An 18,949-nucleotide genomic window follows, 5' to 3' on the forward strand; every position below is an offset into this window, starting at 1 on the left:
GCTCGGCACGCCGATCCCCACGCCTGCTGCTCCAGCTCTCAACCTCCAGCTCTCCCAAACCTTCCTGGGAGTGCTGGGGGCATCTGCTCGTGTTTAACCTGCTGCTCCCAGAGGCTGGGCAAGTGGTTCCCTCCCAGCAGAGAGCAGGGGTGTGGGGAGGCCCCCCCCGCAGTCCCGGCTCCTGCCTCACAGGCTCCGTCCCGTCGCTGCCTTTGTGCAGCTTCCCTCAGACTTGACTTCCACCCAGTAAGAAACTGGACCATCTCCTGGGAAAGGAAAAAGAGCTGTCCCCAGAGCAGCAGCTGCCCAGCCTGCCCAGCCTGCTGGGGGGTATCACGGTCACTAATCTGACTGGCACTTTTAGTGTTCCTTCGACGCGCCCCTGGGGTTTGCTTTTTAAAGACGATTTACGTGGGTGTCAAGTGAAGTGCATTGGGTCAGGCCCATCACCTCCTGCACGCTGGGGTGGTGCCCCAGAAGAGCCAGCCCTGTCTAGCCCCAAAACTCTTCCCTGTAAACCTCTATGATCAGCTGCACGTCTCCAGCCCCTCCAGCAAGCGCTCGGCTCCCGTGGAGCTGAGCCGCCCCCTCTCTGCGCACGAAGGCCTCCACCTCCAGCAGCAGTCAGCAGCTCCCAGAGCCCCCACCCTGGAGTCCAGGGCCGTGGCAGCTAGGAGAGCTCGAAGCCAGTGTTCATGCTGATGGCGTAGCGCAGCTTCTCCCGCAGGATGCTCTTCTTGCTGTAGTTGGGAAGCTTGAGGAGGTTGAAACACGTGGAGGACGTCGGGAGGCGCCCGCCCGGCTCCTTCTTGCGGATCGTGAAGAAGCCTCGTAGCACGCTGCCCAGAGTGTCCCCAGTGTCCTGGGAAAGGGCAGGAATCACAGAATCAAGCACTCCCCCATTTGGGTTTGAAGGGACTTTTTCAAGCTCATCGAGTCCAGCCCCCCGGAGTGAAGCAGAGGGGCAGAATGCCCTTCCTCAACCTGCTGGCCCCTTACCCTTCTCCGCTGTGCCCCTTCCAAGCAGGGTGCCCAAATGGAGGGCAGAGGCACTAGGCACTGACACTAAACCTCTCTGCTGGGAACAGGGAGAGTCAAACCTCAAAGCCCTGTGCCTCACAACAGCCAGAAAGGAGCTTCTCTGGTAGCTGCAGCTGCCACTACACCTGCAGGGTCCCCTCACAGGGTGCCAGGGGAACAGTCAGAGGCCCAAGGAGAAAACACAACCCTCCAGACAGGCAGAAGGAGCCCGAGTGCCATTGTGGGGGGGAAGAGGTAGGTGCAGCCACATACACCCCGTCAGGGTAAGGTTGTTCTCACCTTGCCTTACACAGCCTGTATGCTGTAAGAGTTTCCTGCTCAGACAGGGATGAGGAAGCTGGGCAGGGAAGGAAGCTGCCAGGACCTGGCAGGGAACACGTGAGACACGACACGAGCAAGCAGGGTGCCCACCTGATCATCGGAGACTTCCACGCAGCGGATGGAGAAAGGAGGCTTGAGGTAGGCAAAGCCCAGAAGCGGAGGCCTGGAGCAGCTGGTAACAAACTGAAAGAGGGATGGAGGGTGAAAGTTGGCAGCAGTGAGAGCAGCCTGGCTGGCACAGCTGGCACAGAGCAGGGCACTGCCGGGACAACGCTGCCGAGCGCAGCTCCGCTCCCCGTCAGGCTACTCAGAGCAACCCTGGAGTGTTTCTGGGAACTCTGCCCCTCTGCTGGGCAGCAGGGTGAGGATTTAAGGGTGTCCAGCATTCAGACACTCCTCCTAGTAGCAGCCAGCTGACTGGAGCTGCCAGCACCAGCCCGACCAAAGGCTGAATTCACCTTGAGAAACATGGCTCGCTCCTCGGGGCTGAAGTCGTTGGCCAGGATGTCCCACAGCCAGATAATGACCCGATGGCTCCCGTGGAAGCCCCCGTAGTAGACAGTGTGTTTTCTGTGGAGAGAAAGGTGGGGTGGTGACAGGCTTGTGTGCCATGCAGCAGGAGGGTCACAGCTGCCAGGTGCCACGTGCTGGGGGACCTGCCACGAGTCGGGGCTCACTGCCACAGCAGACACCACCACTGCTGAGCCTCCACCAGCACCTACTGGGCACTTGCTCAGAGGGAAGGGAAGGGCAGAGAGAGATTCTGCTCTCAAGAACCAGTGGAAGAAAGGACCTTTCCCATTCCCATTCATCAGTGCTTCGTCCAAATTAGCTGTAAGGAAAACATTCTTCAGCTCCACTTGTTTCTGTCTGCTCCTCAGACATCAATTAGGAGTAGCAGAAGGTTGTGCCAGTCAGCCTGCTGCCAACCTCTCCACATCTCTGTAAGGAAATGGAAGACCAGCAGACCAAGCTGCTCACTCACTTCAGGTCCTCGAGGTCGATCTCGGCGTTGTCACCGGAGATGAGGCGCTGGAGCTCCGGTGCGGAAAACATCCGGATCCATTCGGGCTTAATGATGGACCTGAACCCCCCGATGAGTGCTGCTGTCTGGCTCTTGATCTGCGTGTGCATCCTGAAGTGAGCCATCAGGTGGATGTAGCTGATCCTGGGGGGGACAAGGGAGGTGGCACTGAGGGCCTGCTGACCCGTCTCTGCAGCCCAGAAGGGACGAGCACTGCCTGCAGATGGGTTATACTTTCCCTTCCAGGGTCCTGCTCTTTGTTTGAGCAGAAAGAACTGTTCTTCTGCCCAGATTTTGCCCCCCAACCTGCTGCCTCTGGTGCCCTCTGCTCGTTTCTTAGAGCTCCTTCCCAACCCTGGGACTCTAATAATCACTTGATCAATCTTGGCCAGACAGCAGCTCAGAGGGGAGCGTGTGTTCAACTCCCCTTCACAGGATCAGACCCTCAGGCTCTGATGCCACCTGCACCAAACCCCATAGCTGGAGAATCAACACAACAAAACCAGTCAGGAGATTTCCACCTTCACCCCCACAGTATGTTTATCACCATCAGGCTTCCTCTTTTCGCCACCAGCCATGCTCTTGATTGTTCCTCATCAGCTCCAAGGCAGGCACCACCACCACCACTGCACTGCCTGAGTTTGAAGCTAGGCAACCTCACAGCACCATTAACAGACCCATTTCTAGATGAATTCCACCGACAAGGCTTCTGCTTCTCCCTCCCACCTACCAATCTGTGTGTGCATCTGCACAAAAGCTTCAAAGTTCCTGCTGTAAGAGAGCTGAGGAACACAGAGGACTTTCAACTTCCTCCCTGAGCTGACTTCTGACAAGCCACAGAAAGATCCTTTCAAATGCAAACTCCCTGGTCAGCTCAGGAAGGGAGAAGACTGGGAACATCAGGCTGCAGAGCACGACTAACAAAAGACAAATCCTCAGGTAGGCTCCAGCTTTCACTTGCCATTAAAGAGAACAACCCCCAGATTACTAGTTCAAACACACATCTGCTTAATAGATATTTTATCTTGCTTTTATGATCACTGAAGGGTATAGAGAAGGGGGAAAAAAAGAAAAAGGAAGAAGAAGAAGAAGAAAGGAACAAAAAAAGTGGGTTTGGTTTTCAGGCTTGGGAGTTGACATTTAAGATAACTATCTAAAAGCCAGTTATCTGTGAAAATAGCTACAGGGCTTGGTGTCTCCTCTGATTTCCTGGGTCTCAAGCACGACTGTCGACTGCATTTGAATTCCCCCCTGTCTCTGCTGAAGAACAGGGCTTTATACAACTGCCACATGGCATCATTCGGAGAAGATCTGTCTGCTCCAAGGTGTCTTTGAGCATCTGTGCCCTCTACGTTCACACGGCTGTGTGTGCCTGAATTGCTTTGAATCCATCTGTCTGGATCCATCACCGTCAGTAAACCCTGCAGAAGCTCACAGGCTCTGTGTGCCTTTGACCTCAGAAGAGCCGTTTGGAGAAGTCAATTGTCAATTTTTATTTTGCAAATGGAATTTAATACGATTTCTGCCGACGAACTGTAACCAGTAAATTCTATTAAGATATTTATGTGCTCCTTCTGCTCCAATCTATCTCAATTCATTCCAGATGCAAGCCCAAGGAACTATAATAAAGTATTTTTGCAGTGGTGACCTTAAAAATCTAATTGCTGTACTTACTTATTTTCATTGGTAACGGGAATGGTCTTCCCTCCAGGAACAAGTTCATGGCAAACAAGCTGAGGGAAGAAATGATTGCATGGCTAATTACTGCCTGGAACCACAATGGAAAGAAACACCACACTAAGCTGTTACCTCCCCATAAAACATTCATTTTTTTTAACGATAAAACAGTAGGATTTAAAATTTAAGTAATAATCCTGCTTCTGCCTTGAACCAGTTTCACTTAACTATTAGCCTAGTAATTGAACAGCAGGGAACTCTTGACTCTCCCACCAGTGGAGCCAGCCCCTCTTGGAGGAAGCCTCCTCCAGCCTCATCCATTGCTGCTGAACTGCACACAAATCAATTCAGAGAGCCCTGGGGGACTGTCACAATCCTGGAATCCAGAGGCTGAACAAGCCCAGAGCCTGGCACAGCTCAGTAGAAGAGCCCAATCCAAAGCTGTCTGCTCCACAGGGCTCGTCTGGGGCAGCCACAGAGCTGGCTGTCCCTCCAGCCAGGCACTCGAGGCATGGAGGGGAAAGCAAGAGAGCTGGGAAGTGTCTCCTCCCCAGGGTCTGGTGCTCAGCTGACAGCACTGCCCAGAGACAGCAGCAGGGACCCTCTGGGTGCTTGCTACAGCAACAGAGCCCCAAATCATCTTCACACCAACACTCAGGGGCAGAAAGTCATCATTCACCTATCACTGTGGCCTCTGGGCTTCAGTTCCAGGTGAATTCCAAGGTCAGGAGGGAGCCCAGGACAGACAACAGCTCAGCTCCCCAACAAGGAGCTGGGGACACAAGCTCCTGCAGGGGCCATGGAGTTACCCCACCTGGCTGCTTCAGCACAGCCAAAGCACAAGGCAAACAGGCACCCTGGGTTGTTCTGTGAGCAATGCAGCCTTCAGTGTCTTCCTGCTGGGCTCTCATGTGCCCTTTCCTACCATCCCTCTTCAGGTGGAAGAAGCCTCAGAGCTGAGACCCCAGCAGTGCTGAGGCAGCAGCAAGGCTCCCAGCCCCCTGCAGGGTGGGCAGCACCTCTCACTCCTGCAGAGGACTCACCCTTGCAGCTTCCCAGGTCCATTACACTGCTCTTGCTCCCATCAGATGGAGGCAAACTAGGCCCAAACTCAGCTCAGGAGCAAGAAACTGCAGCCCACTGAGCTCTCAAGGACAAGCTGCCCCAGATAAACACACACCATGACTTTGTGGTCTCTGAGCTCTGTGCCACTGGATCTCCACCAACGTGCCCAGGCTTTGAGCTCACTGGGGGCTCCCTGCAGGATCTGCAACAGCACACACAGACAGCAAGGGCACCTTTATCTTATCTAGCCATCCTTTCCAGCTATGCACACACAGCATCACAGAACTCAGGGCTCAAGTGCAACCAAGCACCTTCCAGCCTTCAGAAGGGACTGACAAACAGCCTTTTCTGCTCCAGGCCAAGAGATTTCCCACAGAAACTTTTGATTTCTCTGACAGAAATGGCTAGGTTTGAAGAGGAGGAATTCCTCCCTGCTCACACAGATTCTTCTTCTTAAAAGGGGAAAACCAGTTAGGCAGAGAAAGCACAAAAGAATGTTTTTCAACTAGAAAGGCAAAAACCCTGCCATTAGAAAAATTAAGGGTCAGAGAGCAACCTTTTTTTGTGAAAAAGCTTTTCTCTGCTCACAGCTAAACACTGAATGAAGCTGCAGAGTCCTAAGGCTGAGTTCAGAGACCCCCCTGAAGCTGAGCCAAGCTTCCAGCACAGGCATTTTTTTCAAAAGGAGAGCAGAGCTAAGCCCTAACCACAAACACGAGGTCATCTCCTAGTTAGTCCCCTCAGGATTCTCATTCAGCTGGGCCTCCATCTGACATACCCAGAAACACAAGCACCAGACCAAAAAGCACCTTGTGTAGCAGGAGCTTGGACAGGCTGCCTCTCTTTTAGATGCTCCAGAGCAGCTCTCAGGAAGCTCTGCAGAGAATAAGAGCTCTCTTTTGCTGTGGGTGTGTTTCTCTGCTCTGAGGACACTAACAAAAGCCAGGACACCTTTGCTCAGGAGTCAAACCTAGCTCTGCTGCCAACTGCTCACACTCATGATCTGCCACTTCTGGCACCACAGATTCTCCCACAGCAGCAGCCACGAGCAAGCCTCAGGACCTAGGCTTCAAAGGATCTTCCTGGTAACATCAGCCACACAAGGGAGGGAGATGCTTCTGTGGAGCACTAGAATCTAACCAGGACAAAGAGGCTGTGGACTGTGATTATCAGTGCCCAGAACTTGTCCTAGCACAGGGAGGGTGTTCTGAACAACGCAGAGGTAAGATGGAAGACAGTCATTGAATAAAAACCTACCTGCCCCATCACATCTTCATCATAGGACAGTGTTAGGCCCAAGTCACTGATGTCACCATCATAACGCTGGGGAGAGGGAGAGGAGGCAAGTGTCAGCAGCAGTTCTGCTTTTGGGTATTGCTCTGCCACTAAGCAACCCCCCAGCAGGCACGAGCACCAGAGGGTAACAAATACATGGCTTGCTCCAGGTTATGGAGTTAAATGAGAAAAAGCCATGCTCAAACCTTAATTGAGGTGAGATTTTTATAGAACTCGGAGTCCAAGGAGGGAAGTTCATCTACAGAGCTGTAGAAGACACTGTGGTGGTGCCCAAGGAGCTGGCTCAAGAAGAAGGAGGCAAATGGTACATCCACAACGATTCCCTACAGACAGGAAGAATGCACAGGTAAGGTCCCACCACACACTTGTTCCACACAACACCCTTGGTGACCCACCAAGGTCACAGGCAGACTGTGAGTTGTGGAACAAACAGATTCAGGACACTGAAGTCACCCAAGAAAAATCATATTCTCTTAAAATCTGTTAATTAGCCAAAAGGCACGGGGGGAACTCCATGTTTCCTTTGAAAGAACTACCTAACATGGAGAGGGTCATCCTGGCACTCCATCCCCCTTTTAGCCTCACGTCCCTTGAAGCAAGGTATCAACCAATGGATGTTTGTAAAGTATAACATCTGAATAAGACTATTCCAGCTACTGTCCCCAGCACCATGAAGAAAAATCAAGCTATGTCCCAGGTTTTACCTCCAAGATTTTTTTCATGCAGGCCTGCAGCAGTGCCAGACTGCTCCCCCATCACTCTCTTTATCCAAGTCAGTTTTGCCAACTTGTCTCCTCAGCACCACCTCCCCAAGGAGATGAGAGATGCTCTCAAAGGCACCTCCACAGAATCCCCTCTTGAGCACTGCTGTGCCAGCAGTGGCTGTGTCTGCCCACGGGACCTTCAGCTCACCTCATACACGGCCTTCCCAAGCATCTTCCCCACAAACTCGAAGAGCTGTAGGTAGTTCTCGTGGATGTAGGACGTTGGGGATGGATACAGCCTCTCATCACCACTGGTTGTCTGCACACAAAGAGGTCACAGCACAGTGAGCCAGCTGGTTTGCTTGCAGCAGGTCCTCAGGGCCAGCAGCTGCAGCCCTGCACCATACCTTGAACAAGTTGAGCGCGGGGTCAAAGACTTTTTTAATGATCTCTTCCAGAAACTCTTTGAAGACACCATCTTGATCAATGCCAGCCTCATCCACTCCCAGATCATTCACAAACTTCACCCTGATCACTCCCTTCATGGCATTCTGGGAGAGCTGCCGTAGCTGTTCGTATCCATCCTACAGACCAGAAGAGCCAGAGGACAATTGTACTGGGAGACTCAGCAGAGACAGGGGACAGGTACACCACAGAAACCTCCTTTTGTCATCAAATTCTCTCTTCAAACACCCCCAGCACTCTTCCTAGACAGAACTGCAGGTTTCTAGCAGCCTGAACTGAGCACCAGCATTTTCCTCTAACATCACCTCCTACAAAAAGCAGAGTGAACTGCTGCCAGGTTCCTCAGCACCCACAGAAAAAACCTAAAAACATATTCACCCCCCACATTCTCACCAGGGCAAGTTCCTGGCTTGTGGGTTGGGTTCTGCAGGGCAGGGGACTCACCTCCAGCATGCGTGAGCGGCGGATAGTGATGTGTGTCACGTGAGGGGATGCAGAGCTGGTTTCCACCAGCCCCAGCTTCTCCTTCTCCTTTGTAACCATGTTCCGGAAAAGCAGCACCCTCTTAAAAAGGAAACAAAGCTAAGTCTTCATCCACAAGGATCCTTCTCCTCCAGCACAGCAGAGCTGTCAGATGCTCCTGATAGAAGCCCTGACCCAGCGCCTGTCACCTCCTCACTAGGAACAGTGGGATCTGTCTCCTTTGTTCCCCACAGTGGGGCAGGGAAATCCTTGGAGCTCTGCTTTGGGAGGGACACGGGATGGGCAGTACTGAAAACAAAACCACCTTTCCTATCACCAGGTAAAAATGTGGCATCTCTGCAGATTTGTCACCTGCAAAAGGACACGTGGCTTTTTTCTCCTCCAAAGCCACTGCTGATGACACAAAGAAACTCTCAATGAATGAAAGAAACCAACACAGTTTAGAGGAAATATACTGGAGAGAGCTTGGGGAAGGAGAAGCCTTTTGTTCAACTGGTGTTTCAATCATGAGTTCCACATCACAAAGTGCTCAAGGTGCACCCCCCAAACCACTCAGGTCACTGGCCTTCCAGCCTCCATCCCCTCCCACTGCCCCACTCACGTTCTTGTGGGGAATGACGTGGGGGATGTACTGCAGGAGCAGCTGGGCTCGTTTCTTGTCCTTGTCCAGCTCCTGGAAGAGCACGCTGGGTTTGAGATCCCTTCACAAAGAAAAGCACAGATTCAGAGATCCCTGAGAAATGCCCTGGTGTGGTAAAGAGCTGGGGGTAGGTGAGAGAGAGAGAGGAAACCTGCAATGACTTCAGAGATGAATTAATTGCTCAGGGGCACCCACCTAAGCAGAACAGAGAGACTCAAAGCTGGCAGGTGCTGAGTTAACTTTCCAAGCATCCCCCTCCACGAGCAGCAGCTAATCCTTACCCCACAGGAGCAAAGCACAATAGGAGGGGTGTCCTTAACTGCAAACACAGGCAACAGTTCTGACCCTGGTCTCTCAGGCAGAATGAGACCCATTCCATTTTAAGTCAGGGATCCCAAAGCAGCTCCCCACTGGGCCCAGGGTCCTGGCCCCCAGGCTGGCCACTCACTTGCGTAGCCAGTGGTCCTCGGGGGCGAAGCGCCGGCGGCAGTCCCTCTCGTAGAGCACCATGAGCCACCCGTGGACAGAGTGGAACAGCTCCAGGGTCTCCCCTCGGGCGTTCTCTGAGCAAAAGGAACAAAGCAGCAACGTCCAGACGTGTCACAGGAGTGTCCAACACGTTGAGCATCTGCCCCACGCTAGCAGGACAGGTGTACTTCTAACCGCCCCTGCCGTCAGAGGGAAGGAAGAGATCTTGTGCTTCTCAGAAGACAGTTTATTCTTCAGGACAAGAGGAAACAGCCTCAAGTTGCCCCAGGGAAGGTTGAGGTTGCCCCTGGGGGTGCTGAGCCTGGAGCAAAGGAGGCTCAGGGGAGACCTTCTGGCTCTGCACAGCTCCTGACAGGAGCCTGGAGCCAGGGAGGCGTCGGGCTCTGCTCCCAAGGAACAAGACAAGAGGAAACAGCCTCAAGTTGCCCCAGGGGAGGTTGAGGTTAGATAGGAGGAACAATTTCTCCCCCAAAAAAGGTGTCAAACACTGTGCCAGGCTGCCCAGGGCAGTGGTGGAGTCCCCACGCCTGGAGGGGTTTCCAAGCTGTGGAGATGTGGGGTGAGGGACACGGGGCAGTGGGGACCTGGCAGTGCTGGGGAACTGCTGGACTCGAGGATCTGAAAGGTCCCTCCCAACCAAATCAATTTCATGGTTCTTCAGTCAAAGTGAAAAATCTTAGCCACATCAAAGTCAGCTCCCCCAGCTCCAGCTGAGCCATCCCCACAGAAATGAAGCAGCTCACATGATTACCAGCATGGGGCTGTATCCAAACCACACCAGCACCCAGAGCAATGCTAGATATCTAGAGCCATGCAAGCCCGCTCCACTCTGTCAAAGCACTATTATAACTTTCTGGTCCACTACACGGCCCAATCATGATCAATTCTGGCAAAAACCAACACACCCATCCCATCTGTTACACAAATTCTTGTTGGAAACAGAAAAGTACACTGTGTTTGCTGCCAAGCACAACAGTGGCAGCAGGACACCAAAAGGCTGTCACATCATCTCATCTCACATGATGTAGAGTTACTTTCTTTTTGGCCAAGTAATAATTAGCAGAAGCTTCAAATTACAAAATGAATGCTATTTGTTGCTCTGTAGCAAGATGAATTCAGTCTGTTCAAAGCACTTACCTACAATTCCATCCCAGATCATCTTAAATACAAAGGAGTTGAGAAAAGATGAGATGGTCACGAGCTCTTCCAGTTTGAATGAAATCTGCTCCTCATAGACTTCTATGTCATCAAGAATCCTAACAGAGAAAACAAATGCAAAGGCACAAGAGTAAATTTGATTCCCCTTTGAAACCTTCATAAAGGCACGTGATCCTTCAGCAGCAGCTCTTATTTCTGTGACAACTGACACCCAGGAGAATCTGAAGTCATAAACATCTAAACCTTATTTATTGATTTTGATTGATATCTGATCCTATCAGAAGACAGCAGGAGAGGTCCAGATACGACCAGTGAAAGTATTTCATAGTTAAAAGGACTGACATACTCATCCCCAAGAGAACTTGGTCATCATTCAAGCTAAGAAAACTGACTCTACTGCCCAGAGAGGGCAATTTTCCACCCCCTCTTCCACCCTTTCAGAGACAGCAAAGCAGCTGTAGACAGAAGAAAGCTGGGGAGCTTTCTTGCAGCAGTATTCTAACATTTTTCCCCAAACAGCACATGGCTGAGAGAGGAAAAAAAAGTCTTTCTGAAGTCTTTTATCCCTCAGGACTCCATCTGAAACACTTGCTGCTTTACTCTGCCTGGTTATCTTTACGTGGCAGCAGCAATACCTGAACTACTCCTCTTGAAACTCCAGGAGCACAACAGCTTCATGTCACCAGCCTGGTGAGCACCCTCTGCTTGCTACCTACGTGATAAGGTGGCGGGAGCAGTCACAGAAGAGCATCAGCATGGCCAGGAGCCTCTTGGATTCCTCTGTATCGTTATTCAAGCACTCCAAGAAGAGTTTTAAGCCACCCTGTGGTCCCAGCTCACAGATAAAAGCCCACAATTTTGGCAACAGATCATCCAGGTAAGTGAGACCTAGCAATAGAAAAATATAAAGCATGCTCAGGATGGTTTGCTCAGCTCAGGCAGGCTCCAAGAGATGAACTCCACTTGGGGATGGAAGAGCCTTTTGCAAAGCAACACATTTGGCTCCTGATGCTGTCAGCATTAAGAGGAGGTGTATGAAAGCAGGGCTAGAAAGCTTTTAACTAGGCATTAATGCTTTGCACATCTGACACCCTTTCCTATTAGTTATTTTGCTGCTTTACAAAAGAATTAATTCCTGTGATGCAGTCACCATTACAGTCAACTTAGAGCTGAGAACACAAAGATTGGGGCTGTGCCTGTGGTCACCACTACAGCCACAAAGCATCCAAGGCTTTGGACTCATTCCTCTGCTCTAGCCACTAGACCCAAGCCCTGCTTATCTCCTCCATCCATCCAAACCTAAGACAGGTAATTTGTTCTTCCCCTGTCTGAAAGCATTCAGCGTTTCCACCACACAAAGATTAATATTGCTCAGCTTCTCAAAAACACTGACTCAGTTGTGAGTTTGATAGGGAGCAAGCAAGGTTTCATTATAGGAAAACTGGCTTCAATTTGTATTCTGGGGAGTTAATGCTTGATAAAGAAGTGATGAATGTTATTGATCAGAGGATGGAACAAGCCTTCCACCCAGCCAGTCAATAAACCCTCGTCCGTAATAAAACTACCAACAAGTCAACACAATTTAATAAGGAAAAAAAAAAACCATTTAAGCCATTTGAAAAGCACAGATGTGCCCTGACCTGTGAGTATCTGCAGGCGGATCTGGGTGAGCGTGGTGAGTGTGGTTTGGTAGAGCACACAGATGCTGCAGACCTTCTGCACCTCTGCAGAGTCCACCCGCCTGCCTCCCACGGGCTTCAGGATGTTGCGCACGGACGCGGACTTCTGGAAAGCCCTCTTGAAAAGGTCTGGTGACAGAGAAAAAGCACAAGAAGGGCTATTCCAAACCATCTCGGCCTCAGCCCTGTGAGGGAGTGGGTTTTAGCAGGCTGGGTCGCTGCCCAGACAGTTGGGTTTGGTGGATTCTCTGGCAGGACCCTGCAGAGCTGCCAGAAACACGTATTTCACGGGGGGCGTTAGTCTAGAGCTTAAAACCCTGCCAGAACTGCAGCAACTAATGACCACAGGATGTAGTGCTATGGGCAGCAGCTAGAAAACAGCTGGATTACAGCTGTCTCGTTCCAAATCCTCTTCTGCAGAACCACCACACATCACAGGTCCACAGGCTTCACCTTGCTTTAGGCCCGGGGAAGCTGGCCTCCCGTCTCGCCTTGGGAAGTACTAATTTATGCAGCAAGCACTTCAGCTACTTGAAAAACAATGACATAAAAAAAAATCTGCTAAAATAAGCAAATATTTTCACAGCACCCAAGTGAGAAACTTGCCCCGGGTCACAGAGGCATTCTGAGCAGGAATTACAAAGTAGGAGAGGGCCATATCCCAGCCTAAGCAGCAGCTGCTGCTGTGGGTAATTACTCAGAGCTTTTAGCATAAATGGAAAAGTCAAAGCCCTGTGAGTCTGCAAGAGAGAAACACAAAAAAAATCCACCCTCCAGAACTGACTCTTCATGGGAAGGCTGTTCTGAGGGGAAACTGGCTGTGTTGGCAGCTGAGCTATTTCCTGATTCTCCAGCAATTTCTTGCTGAGCACATCACTGAAGAGGATGCGGATCATGTGGACTCCCCAGAGATGCTGCAGCTGCTTTGTCAGCAGAGGCATGGACTCATTCAGTCTGAAAGACAAGTCAGAGAGACATGTTAGAAGGCAAGCTGGAACAAAACACCAGGCAGTGATACTGTGATGGTCAGAGTCAAAATGGAGCATGCACCCACCCTACTGCTGGTCCTCACAGGAAGGGCTGATCTAACACACCAGTTTGGCCACTGCTCACCAGTCTAACTATACCAAATGGATTTCCTTATCTAATACTCTGTGGGTGAATGGGGCAGTTTATATTGTGCAGATTGAACCTGATGTATCCAAGAAGTTATTCTGAATAGGGTCACAATGTTCATCTCAAAACATAAGCCATGCTTAAAAAAAAGAAGTAAAAATATAAAAATAGAGGCTTAATCATCTATCACCATAAGGTCCCCATCACTTACCCATAATCCACAGTCTGTGAAAACCAGCCCAGAACAGGATGCCAGTGGGTGAGGTTGGATTTCTTCTGTGAAACATACTTCTGGCAGTAGGAGAGCATGTGGATGAGCACACCCACAAAATGAGCTGTCTCCTCCTCAAGAACTTTATCATTCAAGGAGCCCAGATACACAAGATTCCCTGGGGGAAACGACCAGCACAGCAAGGCTTAGAAGAGGAACAGATGCTGTGGCACAGTGGTTACAGACAGAAGACAGAGCTCGTTTAGCCTCACACCCTTCTTCAAGTGCAAGGAGAGGATTTCTGTGAAGAATGACTACTGGAGACTACCCTGCAGGAAGCCATTTCCAGCACACACCAGCCACTAAGGCAGCATGTCACTTTGGCCACCTTCTCATCTGTATTCCAACACCTTCTACAAAGTTAAGCTACAGACAATCCATGGTTATTCCCAAGTGCCAGCTGCTCCTCTTGTTACTTCTACAGAGATGTGAAGTTCAAGAGACATGCTGCTGAAATGTTTAGGGGAGTTAGATCCAAGTTAGCTATGCTACAAGATCTTCTCAGAGTGAAAAGTTCAGTTTAGGCATCATGATGTGTACAAGAGCAAGTCTCTGCCCCCTCCCTCCATTTTCAAGGGCCTTACACCACATCTGCAGCATGACAAAATCTCAGTGATTATTTAGAAACTACCTAAATAAGGGTAAAAAGGAAAAGATGACCCACGGAGAAAGATCTGCCTCAAGACTCTCTACAAACACAGTAAAAAAAACCCCAAAACCAAGTGTTACAGGTGCTTACCCAACAGACAGAGAGTGTGACTTCCCTCCAAGCACATGCAGACATCCCTGCACTGTGCCTCACGACTTAAAAAGAGGATGAACTTGCGGAGAAGATCATGAGCTTCTATCACTGCCAGGCGCTGGAAGACAGAGGAGATCTGCCCCTGAGGCTCTGAGGGAGCTGTGAAGCACCACACATGACACCCACCTCCCACCACCCTCTCAGGGTTTCTCTCTGAATAAAGCAGCAAGCTGAGGAGCTTGTTACATGAGATTAGTGGAGAGCCTACTAGTTACCATCACAGATCCTCTGCCAGGCATCAGATCTGTTCCTGCTTCAGCTCTGTCTCTGGTTACAGAAATAAGGATGTGCCAAAAGTAAAGCTGTGCATCACAGATATCTTTATTTGATTTATTTTAGGGCAGCTCAGCCCCTCATCCCACTGGTCTTAATAACCTCTGTGGTATTAGAGACCCAGAGTATCTAGAGGGTGCAAGGATGAAGCATTTCCATGACAAGTTGAAGCTGGTCAAGAAAGAAATGTCAATGCTCTGTTCCAAGATGGAGTAACAAGTGGCCTTATGTGATATTCAGTGAGTTTGTGGCACTATTACATCACCCACTTACCTCAGGGGTTAGAGTAGCAAGGTGAGTCATTATAGCAGGCACAGACATGATATGGATCAGAAACGACCTCAGCAGGTTGTCTGAAAACTGAGCAGCAACCACAGGGCTATGGAGAGAAAAACACTTCAGTGCAAGAAACCTGACCCAAAGTGAGACACAGGCTTTAACCAAGCCCTTCAGAACTGGCTGCTGATTCCACCCTCATCAGCCAGAATCACTGGAAAAAGAACATTCACTCTCACTGCTGCTATGGCAGCAAGCTCACAAGATTGCTCACGACTCAAAGGAATATAAGCCAACCAACTCATGGCACAGTGTATTTTTACACAGCACATCCCAGCCACCCAGAGCACAGTGAGGGTTACATGGTTCACCTCCTGAGTTCCCCCTTCTCTCCACTGCCATAAAATCAGTAATTCAGTTGTTTTCCTGGGGAAGAAATTAGGTGATGTATTCAACGACAGCCACTGCTACTCTAGAGAACATCACAACCTTAGTGACAGCTACAGAAGGGAAGTGGCACATGACTCTTAAAATAATGCTCGTTAGTGGCTGCAGGTTTCAGGGTGAAGAGACAGCAGCTCTGCAGAGATGAGGGCAGGGCAACAGCACACTTATTTTTAAGAGGACAGACAGAATCATTAAAGACTTGCCCCCAACTCTCATTTCAGGGACAAACTTTGCCCCTGCAAACTGAGTAACAGGTAAATGTGTGCCAGTTCATTGTGAGGAGGCACAACTATGCTTACCTAGAGAACTTCAGCCCTTCTGAGGGTTCAACAGAAGGACACAGACCCTCTACTCTGAACTGAGCTGCACTCCACAGCCTGGGCTCGTACTACCAACAATTACTGACTGAAGAGCATTCTGGTCTGGAAAGGATGACAGGGAAGTGAGCTGCTATTGGCCTAAAGCAGCTTCTTTCATCAGGGAGATACTCTCAGTGGCACAAAGAGTCTGGCAGAAGGAGAAGTCTTCCAAAACCACACTAGAGACAACTTTGGCTGCATATCCCCCCGAGCAGCCCCCGCTGCCTTACCGCAGTGCCAGAGAGAAGATGGCAGTTAAAGAGCCTTTGGACAAGGAAGGTCTGGATCTTGCCAAGCCATTAGTTAGCAAAATCTGAAATAAAAAAAAATAGAAAAAAACAAAAACCCTGCAGTACTCTGAAAGAGATGACAACTACTCCTGAAAAAATTGTGCTTATTAGCAGAGCAGAGGAAAAGAACAACAGCAACGCAGCCTAAAAAGGAGTCACTGCAAGTTGTTTGGGGGAATGAGAAGGGCTGCAGGTGAATAGTGGTGTAAAGGAGACACTGCCATCAAATCAGACACTCTGCAGCACATTTTTCTCTAGGAACTGTATTCAGGGTTCCCAGGCCTTTTAAAATTAACATGCAGAGCTCACATGCCTGGTAATATCGTTCTCATTTAAAAGGCTGAGAAAAATTACCTCAGTTCCCTTCCCCTACAGAACACTTGACAAGCCAAACACACACAAAAGGGCAGCAGCAAAGTTTGGAAAAATATTCAAGACTCCTGTCTACCTCATTACGAGGTGATCAAGTAGGATTTAGATTCAGCAGCAGTGACAAAAAGGAGATAGTGTGTTTGGTCTCAAGTGTTTTGAAGAAAAATATGTCTGTACACAAATCCCCAGCGTTCCACAACCAGCTTCCCACCACCACAGAGACCACAAAGGCTTCCTCAGAACAAGCACCACAGCTCAGGACTGGGGCTTGTTCTGAGAAAAGAGAAGACATGGACTGTAGCAGCTCGAGACTGACCTGCAGCACAGAGTAAAACCCCTTCTGGTTTAGATGTCCCATGATGTTTGCACAGATGTGGTTCATCGCTGGCCTCAGGGTTTCTCCTTTGGGGTGAAAACACTGATGTTACTAAATCAGCAGCACAGGCCCAGTCTTTACTTTCTTACATGCTCTGAAGCAGTTTGTAGGTTCAGGAGCCCTTCCTGCACAAAGTCCTCACCCTCACATGCAAAACCAGCACTTCAGCATCTCACCTTAGGCCTTGTTTAAGGTGTAAGAGCCTCACTTCCCCATGACACTCATCTGCCTTTTCTAGGTGTATTTCCAACAAAACCCCAGAACTAAAACCATGTTCCATTATTCCCTAAACACTTGTAACAAGAATTCAACTCCTGCTGTTCTAAGGGAGACAGGCTGTCTCATCTCCACAGAACCCTGTCTATGCTTTGTGGCAGGCATGGGGAGAAGAAAAGGTGTGTTCAGTGGATTTCAATAGTAAATCCCCAATCAGTGGCTTAAAGTGTTGAACTGGATGCACCAACCTTTTCCCCGAAGGATTTTCCATGTAGAGGTGTCTGTGAAGGTGACAAGCATTGTGAGGTGCAAATTGACCAGTCTGGAGTCTTGCAAGATGTCAGGCTGAGGTAACAAACACCAGTGTTAGTAAATGAAATGAGCTCAGTGCTAAACCACAGAACTGTTAAAGAGGAGAGAGAAAACACAGAGAAAAATATTTACCTTAAGCTGCTTGAGAAATTCACAGCAAAACCACAAAATGTCTTTGATCTGTTTGATCCACAGGAGTGTGAGATCCTTGGAGAGGGCCAGTGACACGTACCACACCTGAGGGAGGCAGGGTGCACACAGGAGCAGGGGTTGGCATTTGTGGCACCAACTGGCAGTCAGGCAGCTTTGCAACAAAACCACCTCCCCAGTGCCCTTCTGAAGGCAGCAGTGGATCCAGAAGTCACCAGTCAAAGCATAACACCCACCACAGAAATAAACTGCTCTTTAACTCCTGAATATGGAGTAAAAATACCAGAGGAACACGACAGAACTTGTCCAAAGTTTTGCCATGGAACATCAGCAGTGTTCAGGGGCTTTTGAAAACTGAAAATTCTTATCTTGCCAACCTAAATCCTCACACACAGAACTAAAAGAAGCCAACAACCCTCACACACTCAAACAAACCAAACCAAAGCAAACCTCCTGACCTTGGGCTCGTTCTCAACATCCATGCTGTTAAGAATACACCGGCACAGCTTTTCAAACCTCTGGGAAAAAAAAGGGGGAAAAAAAAAAGGTGGTATTAGTTCTAACAAAAAGAACTATTCTGGAAGAGCACCAGGAAGAGCTCAGCAGAGGGAGAAAGCCACCTCTGTTACAAAACTATAACTGTTCCAAACACTCCCTGCAGACAGTGCTGACAGTTCCTTCCCCCAGAGTCACCTACACATGTTGAGCTACAGCTCCACAGCAAGGTTCCCTCCTTGAGGGTGCTCATTGCCAGCAGGAGGAATTTCTCTCAGTCTTTTCTGCTAAACTGCCTCCCTCTCAGCAGGAGGGGTTTGATGGAACAAAGATTACAAACCAAATAAATCACCTATTCCTAATGCAATTCAAATACATCCTTTCCTTTCCCAATTGTTTTCCTCAGAATGAGCCCTCTCAGTTTCCTGGGAACCATCATTTCACAGCCCCTGCAGCAACAGGCTTCACCCAGAAACCACAGAATCAGGCCACAGCCTGAAAAGCCACCACAGTAGGACTGTCCCACACCATGCCAGGGCCGTGCTTTGTGAGCCAGCCACGACACCCCTGCCTGAGGGACCCCCCCAAACCTGCAGGCACTGTTCCTGCATGGCTCCTGACATGGTGCTCTGAATGCAGGGCATAAACTATGCCCTGAATGCAGAGCTGCTACTGAAACACTGAAGGGTTCTTCTGTTTCATTCCTACAGGCAGATCTCTCCAAGAAGGACAAGGTGACAGAGATCACGTTTCCAAACCCAATATAAACCACAGGAACAGGTAACTAACTTAATATATTTAATGTGTTAAAACATGGCCTCAAAAGAGGAAAAGCACATCAGAGCAGCAACCTTACCTCTTTGTCCTCTTTAGGCTCAAACACAAAGAGCAGCTTCCTAGCAATTCGGAAGACAGAGAGGGCACTTCTTTTACTCAAGCCAGACTCACTCGCCCCAAAGAAATCCTCCACTTCTCTCCTGCAGAGCCAGGAAAAGGAACACCCCTTAGTTCAAACCGCAGCAGGGCTCCGCAGAGACGAGGGGGAAGAAGGGGGAACTCCCCCTACCTGATCTCCCTCTGGAGACGGCAGCGACAGAGGAACCTCCTGGCCAGGGCCTGGAGCTGGACGGCCGCACGCTCCCTCTCCTTCAG

General features: G+C 49.8%; 1 protein-coding gene across 1 annotated transcript; it reads right to left on the reverse strand.

Annotated features, from left to right (window-relative positions):
* Positions 1 to 329: 329 nt before the first annotated feature.
* UBE3B (ubiquitin protein ligase E3B) lies at positions 330 to 18,946 on the reverse strand (the record flags this gene model as incomplete). Its single annotated transcript, XM_008950278.1, has 26 exons — positions 330 to 862; positions 1,453 to 1,545; positions 1,821 to 1,932; positions 2,348 to 2,530; positions 4,061 to 4,119; positions 6,386 to 6,451; positions 6,610 to 6,747; positions 7,337 to 7,447; positions 7,536 to 7,712; positions 8,038 to 8,157; positions 8,678 to 8,777; positions 9,165 to 9,279; positions 10,343 to 10,461; positions 11,080 to 11,251; positions 12,004 to 12,171; positions 12,827 to 12,996; positions 13,370 to 13,547; positions 14,169 to 14,289; positions 14,778 to 14,883; positions 15,817 to 15,899; positions 16,565 to 16,650; positions 17,089 to 17,185; positions 17,285 to 17,389; positions 17,761 to 17,820; positions 18,654 to 18,774; positions 18,864 to 18,946. Coding segments are annotated over 26 exons (3,135 nt in total), but the record flags the coding sequence as incomplete, so codon positions are not given.
* Positions 18,947 to 18,949: the final 3 nt, after the last annotated feature.

The sequence above is a fragment of the Merops nubicus genome, unplaced genomic scaffold (assembly GCF_000691845.1).
Source record: "Merops nubicus isolate BGI_N331 unplaced genomic scaffold, ASM69184v1 scaffold7632, whole genome shotgun sequence".
In the NCBI taxonomy this organism is placed as follows: Eukaryota; Metazoa; Chordata; class Aves; order Coraciiformes; family Meropidae; genus Merops; species Merops nubicus.